The following is an 18982-nucleotide window of genomic DNA, read 5'->3' as shown; positions in this document are numbered from 1 at the left end:
AGGCTAGAAAACTAAGTGCCAGAGAATGATATAGATAAGTGAAAATATTTCTCAATCTGAAAAACAAATTGTGTTCTACCTAGGCATGCTAACTTGGCATGGGTACTTGTTAGCAGTCTCATCATGTCTCCCCTTTTGTGGTTATTTGTGTAGTTTGTTTATAGAATATTGAGCCAGGGATGGGTTCAATGTCACCAGGAAGTAAAAAGTGAATAGTGGAGGGTGAGTAGTAAGTAGTAAAATTTTTTGGAATATTTTGCTGACAGTTGATCTGTTTTTTTCTTAGATTTCTTAGGGGAAATAAGATTGTGTATTACATTGTATAGAAATGGAAAAAATGTTATGTTCATCGTGTTACACTGCTGCAGTCATTACATTCGGGTTATCCTGCCGTCAGGCGGTCCCACAGTCAGCCTGAGTTCCAAAGTCTTGGTCCGGCGTCAGTTGCTATCACTTCTTCCCTGACGTCAGTGCGCCAGGGGTATATAAGATGCATCCGATGCCATCTTCTTCAGTCTTTCTTGCCGTGCGGTGCCCGAAGCAGAAGCAGTTCGCAAGTGCCGGTCTGCCGACTCCTGAGATTTTCGAAATCGAGTTTCAGATCCGAAGTCTTCAATCAAGCTAAGTACCCCATTGGGGAAACTTTTTCCTTGCCTCAGACCGATGTCAGAAAAAGTTAATAATTGTATTTCTTGTGGGAAGCAAATACCTCATAAGGACTTTCACTCTTACAGTATTCCATGCCTAGGCCCTGATCACGACATCACTAGTTGTCGGTTTTGTGCTAGATTTAACAAACACACTATAAAAAGACGTTTTGATTTTGCTTTGCACCACTTTGGCCGAAGGTTCAATTATACGATGCCGTCGGATCAGCCAACGACCTCAGTACCAAAAAAACGCAAAGACAAGGATAAAGAAGGGCATCTGAGGTCCAAAACCGACGACAAAACCTCTTCTAGGCCAGTCGCCAGTTCTCAGTGAGGCGCTTTCGCAGCCCTTGACACCCGATACCTCAGAGCCACAGGCCACTTCCGACTCCCACGTGGAGACATCTAGGCCTCTGGAAACTCAAGGTATTGGGCCTATGGAAACTAATCCCTCAGATGGGTCCGGAGCCGCTAAGCAGGCATTGGCTTCTGAGGGTGTTTTCAGACCTTCACAACTTACCATTAAAACAACAGCCAAGACAAAGGTACCATTAAAGACAAAGAAACAAGTACAGCATTCTCCTGGACAGTCCTCCATGCCTAAGAAACAGATGCTTAAAATGGCCGAAGACCTCATTACTCTAATCAGGGGTTCCCATCCCCGTCCTGAGAAAAGGCCTAGGCAGGATAGAGACTATGACTCCTCTGATCAGGTTTCCATTTCCTCTGATTCCTCTACAGACCAGGGATACTCTCTACCCCCCTATGAGGACTCTGATGCCGAAGAATATATCCCTTCAGCCTCTCCTCCTGAGGATTATTCTTTTGGGGAAACTTTGCATACCATGAGGGAGCATTTCCATTGGGAAAGCCAGGATTACTCAGAATCCAAGAAAAGGCTCCGGGATTTCCTCTTATTGTCTCAACACAGGCCCCTGGTTATTCCGCCAGTGCTAGATATTGTGGATGATGTGTTCTCTGAATCCAGTTTATCTCCAGACTCTTTGCCCCCTGCTCCAGCCAAGCCAGATAGGTATTCTCACAAGTTTCTTTACAAAAACCCTTCTGCTGATCCAGAAACTATTTCCCAGGGTCCAAAAGGGGTTAAGGCCTCCGTTGCAAAAAATCCAGTACTCTCGAACAGAGATTCCAGAGCTTTGGATAGATGGGGGAAGAAAGTATACACTTCTGCAACTTTAGCAGTAAGAGCTTTAAATTGCCAGTTTCACATGCTTAAGTACCAACAATATTTAATGGCTCAGTTAAAACAGAAAATGCTTGCAAGCTCAGAAGCTCCTGATTGTAAAGAAATGCAGGATTTATTGCATGCAGTTGAACAGGTGGGAAAACATACTCTGCAATGTGGTTTTGATTCTTTAGAGGCCTCAGAGTAATCAACAAATGTAAAATAAAATAAAATAAACTCTTGTAGAGCCGCTGTTACAGGTTCTGTGATTCGAAGGCATGCTTGGTTAAAAGAACAAAGTTTACCTGATCATGTTAAGGCAAAATTATTGGATGCTCCCTTACAGCATGATACTTTGTTTGGTGTTAAGACAGAAGAGATGTTAAAGAAAATGGAGGATAAAGCTAAATCTATGCAAACAGTCAAGGATTTCTTACAGGTACAGCCACCTCGGTTTAGCAGAAATTGGCCAACAAAGAATTGGTCCTTTCCAGTGTCAGACAGGCCACAGAGAGGCAGATACAGACGCCGAAGAGGCAGATCACAACCCCAAGGCTCAAACAGACAACGACAGTGGGGCACCTCAACCCCAAAAGGTGGTGAGGACAAGTCTCAACCTTACAGGAAACCGTCACAATGACTTTCCCCTTCGTACGCCAAACACGTCCCTTTAGGAAGCCCCCTTAGGGGGAAAACTAGCACTTTTTTCTCAGAACTGGCAAACAATCACCCAGGACAAATGGGTCCTGAATATTGTGTCTCAGGGTTACAGATTCCACTTTCATACTTTACCAAGGCTAAAAGGAATGCTAGACCTGCCACAAAATCAATGGGCAGAGGCACAAAAACAAATTTCAGCCCTCATGGACATGAGAGCTATTCAGAAAGTACCACAACAGGAACAAGGACAAGGATTTTACTCAAGACTCTTCCTAGTCCCCAGAAAGGACAAGGCCTGGAGGCCCATACTAGACCTTTCAATTCTGAATACTTACCTGGATATTCCGAAATTCAAAGTGTTGACATTACAGCAGCTTCTACCCATGCTGGGCAGGAAGGCTTGACTTGTTACTGTGGACCTCAAAGAGGCATACCTGCATGTCCCTATCAGACAGAATTGCAGAAGATACCTCAGATTCAAAGCTGGTGCAATACACTACTAATTCTCTGCACTGCCCTTTGGCTTATCTACTGCGCCCAGGGTCTTCACAAAGTGCCTGGCACCAGTAATTGCATTTTGCAGACAAAAAGGAATTCAAATATATCCATACCTGGATGACTGCCTCATTCAAGCAGAGACAAAGGACATTCTTCTACAGCATCTGGCGTTTCTCTAGGGTACACAGTAAACGAAAAGAAGTCAAAACTAGTGCCCTCGCAACAGATTATATTCCTGGGTGCCAGCTTAAATACAACGCCCCAGATGGCTTACCTCACGCCAGACAAACAAGTTCAACTAACTCAATATTTTCAATTGCTGGCAAGAAAGTCCCATCTCCCTGCAAGAAAAATTCTGCAGGCCTTGGGATTCATGGCATCCTGCATACTACTAATACCATATGCCAGACTGCATATGAGGAAATTACAATGGTACCTGAAAAGTGTTTGGATTCAACACTCTCACAGTTTAGAAGCAGTAATACCAATGATTCCCTGCCTCTACAACAGGAGTTTTGATGGTTGGCACAGGCATGTCACCTAAACAAGGGTCAGCCTTTTACCCAACCCACAGCCAGGCAAACTCTAACAACAGATGCTTCTGATTACGCCTGGGGAGCACACATGGCAGGAAAATGCATTCAGGGCAAATGGACCACAGACCAGATGCATCTTCATATCAATCAAAAAGAGATGTTGGCTGTTCAAAATGCCCTAACAGCTTTCAAGGACCTTCTTCATCAAGGACAATTACTACTAAAGACAGACAACACCACAGTATTGCGGTACATAAACAAGCAAGGGGGCACTCATTCTTATCTCCTATGCAGGCAAGCCATAACCTTGTGGAACACAGCTCTAGCTTATCAAGTCCACCTGCAAGCACAATTCCTGCCAGGAAAGAAAAATACTCTGGCAGACTATCTAAGCAGAAATATCATGGATCCTCACGAATGGAAATTGAATCCACAAATCTTCAGCATGGTAACGCAAAAGTGAGGATGCCCAGACATAGATATTTTTGCCTCCCCACTGAATTGCCAACTACAAAAATTCTGCACAAGGACTTATCACAAACAAGCATGGAAAGTGGATGCTCTTCTGTTCAGCTGGAAAAACCTAAAAGTTTATGCCTTCCCGCCACTGCCTCTCCTTTCAAAGGTACTCCTAAAAGCCAGACAAGAAAAAACACAGATGATCCTGATTGCTCCAGACTGGCCACGCCAGCACTCGTACCCTATTTTAAGGAACTTGGCTCAAGGCCCACCATGGATTTTGCCTCAAATTCCACACCTTCTGACTCAACAAAACAATCAGATCCTGCACGGTCAGCTCAAAACCCTAAACCTGACTGCTTGGTAGATACATTAGTCAAACAGGCAACACCTCTCTCTAAAGCTTTCATGGATGTCATTTTGGAGGCCTGGAGGCCTAGCACCAGGAAAGCTTACTCAGAAAAATGGAAGAGATTCTGCGCCTGGAACCAGGCTCAAAGCCTTGACCCTCGTGTTCCAAACATTCCTCAGATTTTACAATACTTAACTGAGATGCTGGACAGAGGCCTATCCTTCTCATCAATTAAGATCCACGCCATTTCAGCACATTACAACATGGATCCTCCTTTATTCTCTCATCCCTTGCTAAAGCAGTACCTCAGAGGGGCTAAAAACATAAGACCGCCCCGGAGAGCACCAACACCAACTTGGGACCTCAATTTTGTTTTGGAAAAACTGACCCTACCACCTTTTGAGCCAGCCAATCTAAATTTTTTATCATGGAAAACAGCTCTGCTCCTGGCAGTAACTTCAGCACGAAGAGTCTCAGAGCTACAGGCATTAATGGCAGTGGAACTTTTATAATTTTTCATCAGGACAGGGTATCTTTAAGGACAAACCCTACCTTTATGCCAAAGGTGGTATCTAGTGTGGCTCTTAACCAAACCATCCATTTGCCAACTTTTTATCCAAACCCCCAGAATAAAGGGGAGAAACTTCTGCATTCTTTGGACATACACAGGCAGCTATGCTTCTACTTGGACAAAACAAAGGCTCTCCAGAAAACTGAGCAACTGTTTGTAGCATATGCTGCAGGATCACAGGGCAAGGCTATCTCAAAGCAGACTATAGCCAAATGGATAGGACACTGTATTTGGTACTGCTACACACAGCATGGAAAATCAGTCCCAAATAACATTAGGCCACATTCCATCAGGGCAACAGGTACTTCAGCCTTTCTCAGAGGAGTACCTACCAAGGAAATTTTGGAGGCTGCAACTTGGAGTTCAGTGCACACCTTTACCAAGCATTACCATCTGCCTCTTTACTCTAAATCCAGAGCAGGATTTGCCACTGCAGTTCTTTATAGACCAGCCACCCAACCTCAGCTTTGGGATTCTACCCAAGTGTAATGACTGCAGCAGTGTAACACGATGAACATAGTACAGTTTTGTACCTACCATAAATGTAGATGTTCGAGTGTTCACACTGCTGCAGTCCAGGTTACCCTCCCTCCATTCCCTCTGAACTAGCTGGACTTATCTATACCTTTCTATCCTATACAACCTTTGGGGTGTATTTGCTGGTAACTGAAGGTATTGTTTTTATTGTATATTTTTGATTAGCAAAATGTATTGCCTACCTACTTGGGGGCACACCTGACATCTGGGGCAAGAAAAACTGAAGAAAATGGCGTCTGATGCATCTTGTATACCCCTGGCGCACTGACGTTGGGGAAGAAGCGACAGCAACCAACGCCGGACCAAGACTTTGGAACTCGGGCCGACTGCGGGGACCGCCTGATGGTAGGATAACCCAAGTGTAATGACTGCAGCAGTGTGTACACTCGAACATCTACATTTATGGTAGGTACAAAACTGTACTTTAGGGTGGCTAGTAGTGAAAATTTCCATTTAATGGGAAGTAGGTATGTAGGTAACTACTACAGACCTCATGTTAACTAAGCATTCTTTTGTTGACTCTTTATATGGTATCAGAGACCACAATATTTGTCAGTTGAGAACGAGTTCAGAGCTTTCGGAAAGTTTGTCAAGCCTTTACTCTTGTGCTGGCCTTAGGGGCTTAAGGCTGTCAGCTTGTCATTTCACCTGTCACATAACCATTCCTCCTTAGTGTTGTAGTTTGTGGAAAGAGCTTAAGTGTCTGTAGTATCAGTACTACATTTGTAAAAAAATGAAATAAATGATGCGAGTTTTCAAATTATTAAGTTATGAATTTGTTAGAAAATATAACTTTGGGAACAATAAGGTAGAATAATAACTTGATGTTATTGTTTTAATATCCTTTGTCATCCTGAGGTAATGGTAATAACAAATTCATCATTACTCACTTTAAACAACCTAGACCAGTGGATGGGAAATAGAAAATTTACATTGGGCCTGGCATCCATGTCCCCTATGGACAGAGCTAGCTTATAAATGCTTGGCCATCGATGTCCTGTTTGGATAAAGGATGTCCTTATTCTTTCGGGAAAACTTGTCTAGGCTTAGAAAGGCCTCCGATCGTTAGCCTAGTAACAGTCTATGAATCTGTGAAACAGGAGATTTGCTTCCAAAATATATTGCTTGAATTTTGTAATTATTGTATCAGGATTTTGTTATTCCTGCTTATAAATATTTAATTTCCTCATTGCTTTTCTTCACATAACTGACAAACACATGCTTTAGAACTCCGGGAATACAGAAAGCTCCATCCAAGCCGCCTGAAGAAATTATTCGAGCAAACCACTATGACCCAGATGAGGATGAAGAATACTATAGAAAGCAGTTGTCTTTCTTTGATCGCAGGTCTTTTGACAATAAACCTGTGACCCCAGTTTCTGGGAGTCAGTCTTCAGAGTCTAATAAATCTGCACAGCCAGCACTTCAGCCAAATTACAGCAGTTATGTATCCAGGTAAATTATATATTTTTTTCTCATTTAGGTTTTGCTTTCATCTCTGAAATTAGTCACTGTCTAGTAATTCATGCATATTTGTATGCTGAGCTGAAACTAATAATACTTTTGCAGTATTCGCTGTTCAGTTAACATCCAGGTTTTTCCATTAAAGGATATATTGGTCCTCCCTATAAGCATATCAGAGAATCGGGTATAGATTTATTAACCATGTTTTTCAGCGAAGTAAATATTTGTTTTACCATTTTCTTCACAAACTATGATGATCTCTTGATGAAAAATGCATTCAAAACAGGAACAGTTTGCTTGTACGTTTTGTAAATTAATTGTTACTGGTGCCTTGCTTATGGCTTTTCATATGTATATGTATGGAAATAAGCCATAAGTGCTATATATATGTGAAGTCATTATTTTTGCAGTTTCCTCATTTTTTGCACACTGAGTTACATGCAAGTAAATGCATAAGGTAATGTCTGATTGTAATATTTGGCATTGTATAAATGTGTTTATAAAGCATTAGCATTGTGTGGCATGTTGCCATTGTGTCGTTTTAATTTACATTACTAGAGTACAAACAAGCTGCATGCCTCTGTGATATTGCTAAAGCTGTGACTATGCCACAGATGTTTGATAAGCTGTGCAGACACTGGAGGGGCTGTGGAGGGATCAAAATAAGTGTCCAGTGCTGATTTACACTGTCTGGTGGTAAGGAGGTGGTTTAGCTGGCTAGATTGCTGAAACCTGTAACAGTATGGTGTATTGCCTACAGCAGAGAGCTTAGCAAGTCCATGCAGCACAGCCGTGCATCTCTTAACTAGGAGGCTAGTGAGTGTTGTAGTATGCATTTCCATTCTGTGAGGCAGCAGAAGTGGATTTCACATGTATCAGACTGTCCAACTCCATAACTCCTGATGTGAAATTGTTCGATCTCGCCGTTTGTTCTTACACACGGGTTCTGAGCCGATCCTCGGCTCCGATTCGGCCACATCACCAGCTCCGCATCTTCGAGAAAGCTCAAGCCACAGTTCTCTCCCATGATCCTCCTGTGCTAACCCTCAGATCTAGTTTGCCGCTAGCAGCAGATCGCATCGTGAGAGGCTCGGGCCAGTATTTTTTCATACTATTATACTATCCTTTTTTGAAGTTTGTAGTTTTAAAAGTAGTTTAAAAAGTAGATTAGTAGTGTAGAGTGTGATAGTTTATTAGAGAGTGTGTTTTCATGTAGCTAAAGTAGTTTAAATAGCTTGGTGTTTTACTTCAGTTAAGGCCTTGTTGTTCTGTCAGGACTGACAGTAGGATTTAAATTGTTATTTTTTCTGCCTTAACCTATTCTTCCCTTTATATATATAGACATATGTATTACTCCTATATTTAGAGTGTTATAGTGTGTTATTATATATATATATATATATATATATATATATATATATATATATATATATATAGTGTGTTGTTAGTATTTTGGTTACTAGATATCTTAGAGTGCTAGTATGTCTGAAAAAGCTAAGTCAGGCTTTAAAAGGTGTCAGTGTGGACAAAAGATGTCCATAACTGATAACCATTCTTCCTGCGTCTACTGTCTTGGCACTCTCCACTTGCAGGAAGACTGTTCCATCTGTCATTCCTTCAGTGGGAGGGTCATGCTAGAAAGGCGCAGGAAGTTGGTGGACAGAGGGTTATTAAAACCCGACTTTCAGGAGGCCCTGGATAAGAATGAACAAGTGTCCAAGTCTTCGAAGGGGTCCAAGTCTTCAAGAGTATCGGAGCCTAAGTCCTCGGCTCCGAGCACCTCTCTTCAGATTCGGATGCCGGCTCCAAAGACCTCGTGGTCAGGCGTCGAATGTTTGTCTCTGATCGAGACTCTGGTATTGGAGCCGGTGTCGGAGGTACCACCGCCTTCGATCCTTCGCTCGATGATGGCTTCGGCCCCTTCGACCCGTTCTTCGAGGCCGCTTTCCGACGTGGACCGAGTGGTACAGAAGCTAATGGAGAACTCGGCTCTGTCCAAACTAATCGAGGTTTCGTCCCAATTGGTTTCGAAACTCGAGGCTCTTCCCGCCCCGGAGACAAATCCTCCTCTGAGACCCGTCGAGTTGTCGGAGCCAGGAATCGAAAAGTCGATGATTGTAGAGCCCTCAATGCCGAAGCCTCCAGTAGCGCTATCGGCACCGTTGACCTCGACACCTTGGGAACCAGCCGGGGGGTCTCGGAGCCGACGACCTTTCCTAGGTTCCGGGGCGGATAGTCGAACCGAACTTTCGGTTCTGACTCTCCCCCTCGGGGCCTCGGCTCAGATCAGCTCGGATCCGTCCTCAGGGTCGGAGCCCGTGGTCCCGGTTCCGGGGAAACTCCCGACTTCTTCGGAACCGATGGGGTCCTCTGGCCAGGGCACCGGTGCCTTTGACATCATGAGGAAGGTCTTGTCTGAACAGACACATACGTCATCGGCATCTTCTTCTCCTCCCCCAAAGGGTCCACGTTCTGCTTCTGTACCTTCGGTTCATAATAAACGTTGAGACCCAATGCCTCAGTCAGCCCCAGAGGGCACCCCTGGTTCCTCGGAAGCCCCCTCTGACGATGTACCGAGGAAAAGATTGTGCAAGAGGAGGCACATTGATTCCCCACAGGAATCTCGGACATCTGATACCGATTTGGATGAAGCAGAAGGGTCCCCACGGTCCCCCTCTGAAGATGTCTCTCTTGCTGACATTTTGGAAATCTTGAAACAGAGGGGAGACTGGCAGACCCTTGCCCCTTCTGTAGACGATTCGGTGTTGCTGAAGGCATTTGGGGCTCAACCTTCTACCTCCTGGGTGACCCCTCCCTTTGACAAGCTCATGGACCTGATAGCGCGAAGGGCATGGGAGACACCTGATACAGTGGAACCGGTCCCCCGCAGACCCAACAAATATATCACGGCCGCTCAAGACAAAAGCTTTCTGACTAAAGGAGTGCCAGTGGATACTATGGTGGTGGCGGCAGCCACTAAGAAGGAAATGTCCGAATCATCCTCCTCTGTTTATCCTCCTAATAAGGATTCTAGGACGATGGACAGGTATGGGAAGCGCGTGTTTAGTTCTGCGACTTTTTCCATGCGATCGCTGAACTACCTTACGCATTTCACGCGTCTACAGAGAGATCTCCTCAAGGAACTGGGAGATGCTCTCCAGGGCAATACAGATGCTGCTGTCTCCGAGAAAGTGACAGCACACCTTAACACCCTCAATTCCATAGTTAACTCGTCCATGAACCTCATTTCTTATGCAGCCGAAGGTTCGAGTAGGGCGGCAGCCTCAACAGTTGCTCTGAGGAGACAATCCTGGCTGCGCCTATGCTGCTTTGCGGAAGCCTTCAAGTCTTCCTTTGCTAACGCCCCTTTTGATGGTGCCTCACTGTTTGGTCCCAAAGTAAAGGAGACTCTCACTAGGTGCGAGCAAGAAGGGAAGACCCTGTCTGTCGTAGGGGTCCATTTTTCCACCCCATCTAGACCATACCCCAAAGGGCAAAGAGGCGGAAAAATGTGGCTCCGAAAGACTCCGGGATCCTATCAGCCCACACAGAGTGATGCCCCCTCCAGAGGCAGAGGAGGGCTAAGAAATGGAAGACGCCGCCCAGGCGGCAGAAGGGGTCCGCAGAATCAGGGCGACAGAGATACGTTCTCTGGGAAGCCCTTTCAGCACTCCTGAGTGCATGCCTGGCTGTCCTACTCTGGAGGCATTCGGGGGTCATTTGGCTTTATACCCAGTGGCCTGGCTAAATCTTACATCGGATTCCTGGGTAAAAAGCATAGTTACCAGAGGCTACAATATTCCATTTATAAAAATTCCACCTGCCCCCAAAAAGCTCCTAGATGTTCCACCCAGTCTGCGAGACCAGGCAGCCATAGAAATAAAAAGGCTGCTCGAAAACAGTGTCATCCAACCAGTCCCAGCGGACCAGATAGGATCCGGAACTTACTCAAGGTTCTTTTTAGTTCCAAAGAAAACAGGGGACTGGAGGCCAATTTTGGACCTGAGCAGACTCAACACTTTCGTGAAAAAGGAAAAGTTCCGGATGGTCCCGCTACAGTCGATCCTTCCTTTCCTACAGGACGGTGACTGGATGTGCTCTATAGATCTCAAAGATGCGTACTACCATATCAAGATGGCCAGAGCGTCCAGAGATCACCTGTGCTTCTGGCTGGGAGCCAGTCACTTCCAGTTTCATGCTCTGCCCTTTGGCCTCACCTCAGCTCCCAGGGTGTTCACCAAATGCATGGCAGTAGTAGAGTCTCACTTGAGACAAATAGGATTCCGAGTGTTTCCTTACCTAGATGACTGGCTCCTGTCCGCCACCACCGAGTATCGTCTTGTGCAAGCCAAGGATTACACCATCAACCTTTGCTCCTCTCTGGGCATAACAGTCAATTTTGGAAAATCTGTCTTATCGCCCTCACAGCGTATCTCATTTATAAGGGCAGAGTTAGACACTTCCCTGGCTCGAATCAATCTCCCCCCACTAGGAGTATCAGCCCTCAGAAATCAAATTTCTATCCTTCTTCAGAGCAGGAGAGTCCCTGCACAGCAAATCTTGAGAGTGCTAGGAATGATGGCAGCCGCTCTTATCGTAGTCCCCCTAGGCAGGATGCATATCAGGATTCTTCAATGGATGCTATGCGCTCAGTGGTCTTACCGACAGCTTCCACTATCTCACAAGATCTTCATCACAAACTCCTGCAAACGGGATCTCCTATGGTGGATGCACAGTCAGGACCTAACAGCAGGCCGACCGTTTGTGTTGCCCAGTCCTATAGCTACGTTAACCACGGACGCTTCCCTGATAGGGTGGGGGGGACTTCTTCGGGGAAGAACAGTCCAAGGTCAATGGTCCAACTTGGAGTACAACCTGCACATCAGTGTCCTAGAGCTGAGGGCAGTGTTTCTAGCGTTGCAGCACTTTCACAAGTCCTTACCTCTGGGAACAGTGACAGTTCAGACAGACAACATGTCAGTAGTCTGGTACATAAACAGGGAGGAACCAGGTCTTATCCATTTTGCTGAGAGGCCCTCAGGATTTAGCAATGGGCTGTGTCTACCGGATGCTTTCTGATAGCAATGCACATCCCGGGGACAACCAACGTCATTGCAGGCAGGTTGAGCAGAGCCATCCTGTTGCCCCATGAGTGGTCCCTCAAATCTCAAGTATCGGAAAAGATTTTCCGCAGATGGGGCCAGCCTTGCTGCGACCTATTTGCATCCCCATTGAATGTCAAATGCAGAAGCTACTTTGCCCTACTACCCCCTCCGGGGGGTGCCCCCAGGGACGCACTGGTACATGATTGGCCCCCGGGTCTCCTTTACGCTTTTCCCCCTGTCCCACTAACTCCCAAATTCCTGCAGAAAGCCAAACGTCTGGAAAGGACCATAATTCTGATAGCCCCATTCTGGCCTTGACAAATCTGGTTCCCCTTTCTTCAAACTCATCAGGTGGAGGAACCGTGGATTCTGGACCCAGTGCCAGATCTGTTGACGCACTCGTCAGGAGTTCCTCACACATCTCACAAGTCCCTCAAACTGACAGCTTGGCTGCTCCGCTTCCCATCTTAGCCAGGTCAGATTTACTGTCCCCTGCAGTACAACACATAATTGTATCTTCCCACAAGCCATCCACAAGGAAGCTATACAACAGCAAATGGAAACGTTTTGTGTACTGGGCCTCGCAGCAGGGTATAGATCCATCAAGGGCTCCAGTACACAAGATATTAGAATTTCTTTCGACACTTTTTCATGAAGGAGCATCGACTTCCACGATAAGGGGTACAACTTGCGGCTATATCTAATTTTCATGTTGGTCAGGGAGATAGTTCTCTCATGTCCCACAGACTTTGCAAAGCTTTTATGAAAGGTACCTTTCACCTCCATCCCCCCTTTCTTAATCCAGTTGCCCCATGGAATCTTAACCTGATGTTATCACGGCTCATGTTGCCCCCATTCAAACCAGCCGCCACAACCCTTCTTAAATTTTTGTCGTGGTAGACACTTTTTCTGGTTGCCATCACTTCCGCCCGGAGGGTTTCAGAGTTGCAAGTGTTGTCTGTCTGGCCCCCATATATGATTTTTCATCCAGTTAGGGTAACATTGCGCACCAATCCATCCTTCCTTCCAAAGATTTGTTCGGTCCAGAATATTAATCAATCGATTGAACTACCCACCTTCTTCAAAAATCACTCCAATAAGTTGGAATACATGCTGCACAAATTGGACGTCCACAGGCAGCTGAGATTTTACTTAGGACGAAAGGAATACAGAAAGTCAGACCAACTATTTGTATCATATGCTGACCAAAGGAAGGGAAAGGCGGTAACAAAAGTTACTTTATCCAAATGGTTCTCGGACTGTATAAATTTCGTATATTCAGAATCAAAGCAACAACTCCCCTTTAACCCCAAGGCTCATTCTACGAGGGCGATTGCTACTTCTTTAGCCCATGCCGCTCACTTGCCATTAGATACCATTTGTGCAGCGGCAACTTAGGTGAAACCACATACATTTATCGCTCACTACAAATTAGATAAAAACTCCAGAGACAGGGCGACGTTTGGTTCCACTGTTCTCAGGAATGTTCTCCCGTGAGCTACCCAGGGTAAAGGAGCTAGGGATGCTACCCATGTGTAAGAACAAACGGCGAGATCGAACAATTTCACATAAAGAAGTTATGTTCTTACCATAACGTTCCATGTGAATTGTTCATCTCGCCTTTGTTGTTACATTCCCGCCCTCCATCCCCCGTCCTGCGTTCTGGAGGAACGGGTACGACTGCATTCGAGTTCAGTCTTCTCTAGATATTGTTATTCTTGAGCTTCCTAGTGTACATCAGGGATGGCATCTTTTCTCTTCTATTGATGACAGAGTATCAGACAGTGTGGTTGTGTTTTTCTATGTGCTTAGGGTGCAGTAACTAGTGGGATTCTTCTGGTGTTAGCAAACTAGATCTGAGGGTTAGCACAGGAGGATCATGGGATAGAACTGTGCCTCGAGCTTTCTCAAATATGCAGAGCTGGTGTTGCGGCCGACTCGGAGCCAAGGATCGGCTCCGAACCCGTGTGTAAGAACAAAGGCGAGATGAACAATTCACATGGAACGTTATGGTAAGAACATAACTTCTTTATTCTTAGTTTTGAGAGAACTAGGCTAATTAGGTTGTCACCCAATCAGGGACAAGTGAGCTGCAGGGCTGTAGCCTTGCCCAGACAAAGAATTTGCCAGACCATCTCCCTGGGAGTAACAAATGGGCCAACTGGGTGTGCGGGCAGTGGAGCCGTTGTGCAAAGTCATGTTGGGGGGGGGGCTAGAATACATAAAAGCCATGTGTGACAGAAGAGATGAACTGAGCAGTGGGTGTATGGAGGGCTATCAGTGAGGGAGGAGTGCTCTAAAGAGGAAGATGGTAGGCTGTCCCATGGACAAGCGAGCTGTTCTGCTCTGTACTGCCCAACTCTCAGTGGGGAATGAAGGGCTGATAGGGATTCCCCGACAGAAGTTAATAGTAGGGCTTTCACGTACCCCATTCCACCAGATTGATGGACCAGTTGGTAAGGAAACCGCTGGGTGAAGTCCTGAGGATGGAGAAAAAAAAGTTTGTTTTTGATGCCCTTTGTTTATTTTGCTGTGAGAAGAAATCAAAGTTGCAAATGTTTTCAACTGACTGATATGTAAATGTTGCAGCTTCTCAATTTACAAATGTTATTTTGACCTGAAGTTTACCCTAACTTCAAATGGTGGTGTCTGTCTCCACTGCCTGTACTACAGTTTATGAAATTTTCTGGACAAGACTCCTAGATAATCCCACTGTTCTGTTTTATGCAACCTAATAGCTACCCTGGGAGAGCATTCAACAAACTGTTAAGTGCGTACATGCCAGTCAGAACAAGGAAAATATGCTTATTTTGCTATGCCATATACAGCAAGTCAGAACAGTTAAAATATGCATGTTTTGCTGTGCCATATAAACTGATAAAAATGCCGCTTTTTCTAAGCGAAAAGTATCTGTGGTTATCATTTCATTAGAACACTTCAGTAAAGTGATTTAGATTTAGTGTGCGCTTTAAGGCTAAAAAACAAAATACATATTGCACTTTTCTTGCAGACTGAATGACAACAAATAGTGCCCAAAATGCAAGTGTAAAGCTACTGGTGATACCTAGGACCATGTTTCAGTAACCATATGAATTGCATCAAAATTGACAGAATAATATGTTATGAGACTCTGCTGTACAGTTTATGATTCAAGGACTGAAGACCGTTGCACAACTTTATCTTCATGTAATAACACTATTTTGAATACCAAATGGTGTCTAAATCCCTTGCCCGGCACATTTTGTAGGTTCAGAAGAAGTAAACAAGATTTTTACCTGTGATATGTTAACAATTCAGCAAAGAATTATTAGGCCATGACTGTAGTCTACATACATGGGCAGAAGTTCAACATGCCACCTTTAACTGAAGTGGAGTATAATGCAAAATAGTCTGTGGGACTGAACACTTCTGAAACTGTAGGAATGCTGCTTGTTTATGTAAAAGGCCATTTTTGATGTCTCATTATGAAACTTTCAGATAACCATAATAATTTGCTGCAAAATACATCTAAAGTTGCTCTTTTATCCTTATAGGTTTGATTGCAGAACTTTGCTAAGTTTGAGCAAACCACTTGGTTGTCCCAGTCTGTTACGTTATCTATATGTGGCATATCACCCAAAAATGTGGTGAAATATACAGGATTTTTACTTGTAATATGATGACAATTCATTAAAGACATTCCAGACAAGTATTTTATGTGACATACTGAGCAAAAGTTCAGTACCACAGTGGAAATGGGAGTATAATGCAAAATACTAGACTGCTACATGTGACCCCTCTAAAATTGTGGCTGTCATACTCCATCTGCATTTGAGATTTCATTATAAAACTTAAGACATTAACAACTGTGGAGCTACTGTCTGTTCTAGACTGTGCTGAACTTCATTTGCTCCATCTTATGGCATGTTATCTGACGTGGCAGATATGCAGGATTTTTTACTTCTGACAGCTCAGGAAGGAAGTATTCTAGGTTATTATTGTAATTGTCATGTTGATCATAAGTTCAGAGCAATACCCACTGTGAAAATCTAGTAGAGTAGACAGTATTAACCTGCAGTGAATACTCTAAACCACTGGATCAGTTGCATAATACATAGAAGGTTATATCTCGGCCCCCTCTGAGATTTTGTTTTGAACCTGTCAGGTAATAACCAGTGTGAGTTCAGTTTACAGCAGAATATTGCTGTTCCGCTGTTAGTGTTTTAGTGCAACACTATGTCAGATTAACCATACCACTTTAATGGTTCTAATCTTTGTCATTTTAGCAAAGCAATAATACTTATTTTCTCATAAGTATATGATTTTTCCTCCTGATGTAATGAAAGCTCAGTAAACTAGTAGCCTTCACCATTATTGCACTGCATACTGAACAGATGTTTAACAGAACACCTATACTAGAAATGGAGTATATTAGAAAATAAAAGGATGTAATAGTGAACAGCCCTGAAGCGATGCATATGCTTCCAATGTGTAAAGGGACAAATATCAATCCATCTTTAAGATTTCATTTCAAAACTTTGAGGTAGTAACCACTATAAGTTAAGCTGCAAAAAATGACCTAAACATGATTACTGTGTAGCACCCCAGTGGAAAGAGTGGAAAAGACCTATAATGAAAAAAAATGTCAGTCAGGAAAGCCATGTGGAACAAAGTCCCCCATACCTTTGGATTAAAAGGTTATTTCTCAGTCCTCCTTTCAGATTTTATGACATGTGAAGGGAGTTAGTGCAGAGTGATCATCCGCAAAAATATATTTTAGACTAATCTCCTATGCACTAAATTTGGAATTTCAGTGCAACCTAATGCTGAAATTTGTCCAGCCGCTTAGTAGTTTCTTGAAAGCATGTATTGTAACCATAACTTGTCATGAGTGAAAAAAAAATCTGCTGAAATATTATAGGATTTTTCCTTCATGAGAACTTAATGCACACACATTCTGGGCCTTACTTTCACTCAGCATTGAGAGCAGAATTCAAATATCCCCCAGGTATAAACAGGGTGTAATTCTAAACTGTGACAATCCCAGCACTCTGAAACACTGGATTTCCTAGCTGTATGTAACAGGACATATGTCAGTTCACAGTAACTTTGGTACAAAACACACTCGAATGCTATACTGCTGTCAAGGATTTTACTGCAACTCATTTCAGACAGACATGGTAACACATTGCTGCTGTTCTACAGAATGTAGCATAGTACAATATGTAGTAACAGAAATGTTGCCTTGGCTGGTGGAATAAATTTTTACTTTTAGTGTAATGTGGAATTAATATGCATGTAGAAACTGTGTGCAGTGCCAGACTGTGATAACAAAAGATGTTCATCTTATTTATCACAGCTGCAATAGCCTTAACTATATAGGTTATATCCTGCAAAGGGTATAACAGCTGGCCAGCTTCCAAAGCTTCATGCCATCTTCATTGCACTCAGACAGTTTGACAGCTAGAATGAGCTGCCCATAAAAAGCAGGTTTGAGTGACGAGCCCTTCAGAGCTTTCTGGCTTTCGAAAAGAGCGCTCCCCTGTTGGCTTTTGAGGAGGGACTTTACTTTTAAAGAGGATTTATTTATTTTTCATAGTTGTAAACCATTTTTCCAGTGTCAAAATTGTGTTTATTTTATTTTGGGGAGGGGGCTGTGTTACTGTGTTTTTGTGGGGAAAAAGCGACTTTCACCAACTTTAAAGATTTACTGGCTCATGCTGCTGGTTTTCCTTGGTTAAGAAGGAACACCATGGTCATCTTGACCATGGAACAAACTATCGGTCCCATGATTGGCACTTCTTCCAGCCATAAAAAGAAAAAGTTAAGCAGACAGCCTTTGCCATCACACAAGGCTAGCAACTTCCCTCAGTAACAGGTGGATGACTGTGCTGTGGCCAAAGCTGGTTCCTGAGACCACTCATCTTTTACCACAGATCCCTATGATGCAACACCTACAGCCACTATGGATCTGAGGTTAGTTGTGTCCTGTGCAGCTGTTGTGGTCACCTCGGTGGGAGGGGAGAACCAATCTTTCCAGTCGTAGGAGAGGGGAGTCTTCCTTGCCTGTCCCTCAGTACACTGTTGCTGCCATTAACAACTGTGCTGATCCATTTTTCTTTTAAAAAAGAAACGGAAAACTTAGCATGTAACTGATCCTCCTCAAGTTTCTGTTGACAGGTGTAGTTTACTAGATTTGCTCAGGATATAATGCGCGGTATTGATTCTTCTTATAAGATGGTTTCCTGTAAAAGAAACTGGGATGCCCCTTTTTCTGAAGAGATTCAAGATTGTGAATCTGGACGGGAAGATGAAAATTCTTGTTTTTCTGATTCAAATTTAGAGGAGAGCACAGTATCCGATTCCCCCTGTGGTGGTTTCTGTTTCTCTTGAGACTGTTTTGAGAATGTGCCAGTGTTTTCAGCGGGAAAAACTGAGGTTTCTTGGTCCCTCAGTAAATAATATGAGCTGTTGCAAATGGAATGTCCTGAACCTTTGAGATTGTCATATTGCATGCAGTTTTCATGGTAGTCAGCCTGCTGCTCATAAAAAGGCAGATAGATCCTACAAAAGGTTTTATGTACTCATCACAAACCTATACCATTAGCTGCTGATTTTGTTAGTCATACCACTGCTAAACATTTAGTTAATTCTAATCCCTCACTTTCAGACAAGGGTGGGAAACTAATTGGTAAGTATAGGAAAAAAAAATGTGTGCTTCTGCAGCTTTGAATTTGCAGAATTTTGAATTGTCAGGATCATATGTTAAAGTTTATACTGACTAATTGTGAAAGTATGAAGAATGTTTTGCCTGCAATTTCTTCTTGTGAGGCAAAATCTATTTTAAATGGATTAGTTTCTTCCATTGTATAGATCACAACTCAGTTGTTTAAAGTGTGTATATGTTGATGTTTCTTCCCGGGCTATGGGCATTGCATGCTTTTTTGAGATTTTCTTGGCTGCATTCTTAGAAACCTCTCAGATG

At 43.7% G+C, this 18982-nt stretch overlaps 1 protein-coding gene across 7 annotated transcripts in view; it reads left to right on the top strand.

Annotated features, from left to right (window-relative positions):
• TJP1 (tight junction protein 1) overlaps positions 1-18982 on the top strand; it is a 2268071-nt gene that overhangs the window by 1668009 nt on the left and 581080 nt on the right. For all 7 annotated transcript variants that reach the window (XM_044078564.1, XM_044078565.1, XM_044078562.1 and 4 more), the window contains exon 21: positions 6677-6904. In XM_044078564.1, coding sequence (XP_043934499.1) covers positions 6677-6904 — 228 coding nt within the window. The remainder of the gene's footprint in view (positions 1-6676; positions 6905-18982) is intronic.

The sequence above is a fragment of the Protopterus annectens genome, chromosome 7.part1 (genome assembly GCF_019279795.1).
Source record: "Protopterus annectens isolate FY-2018-M chromosome 7.part1, PAN1.0, whole genome shotgun sequence".
NCBI classification, from domain to species: Eukaryota; Metazoa; Chordata; order Ceratodontiformes; family Protopteridae; genus Protopterus; species Protopterus annectens.
Note: the sequence above shows the minus strand (reverse complement) of the source record. Positions and strands in the feature narration are given on the sequence as shown.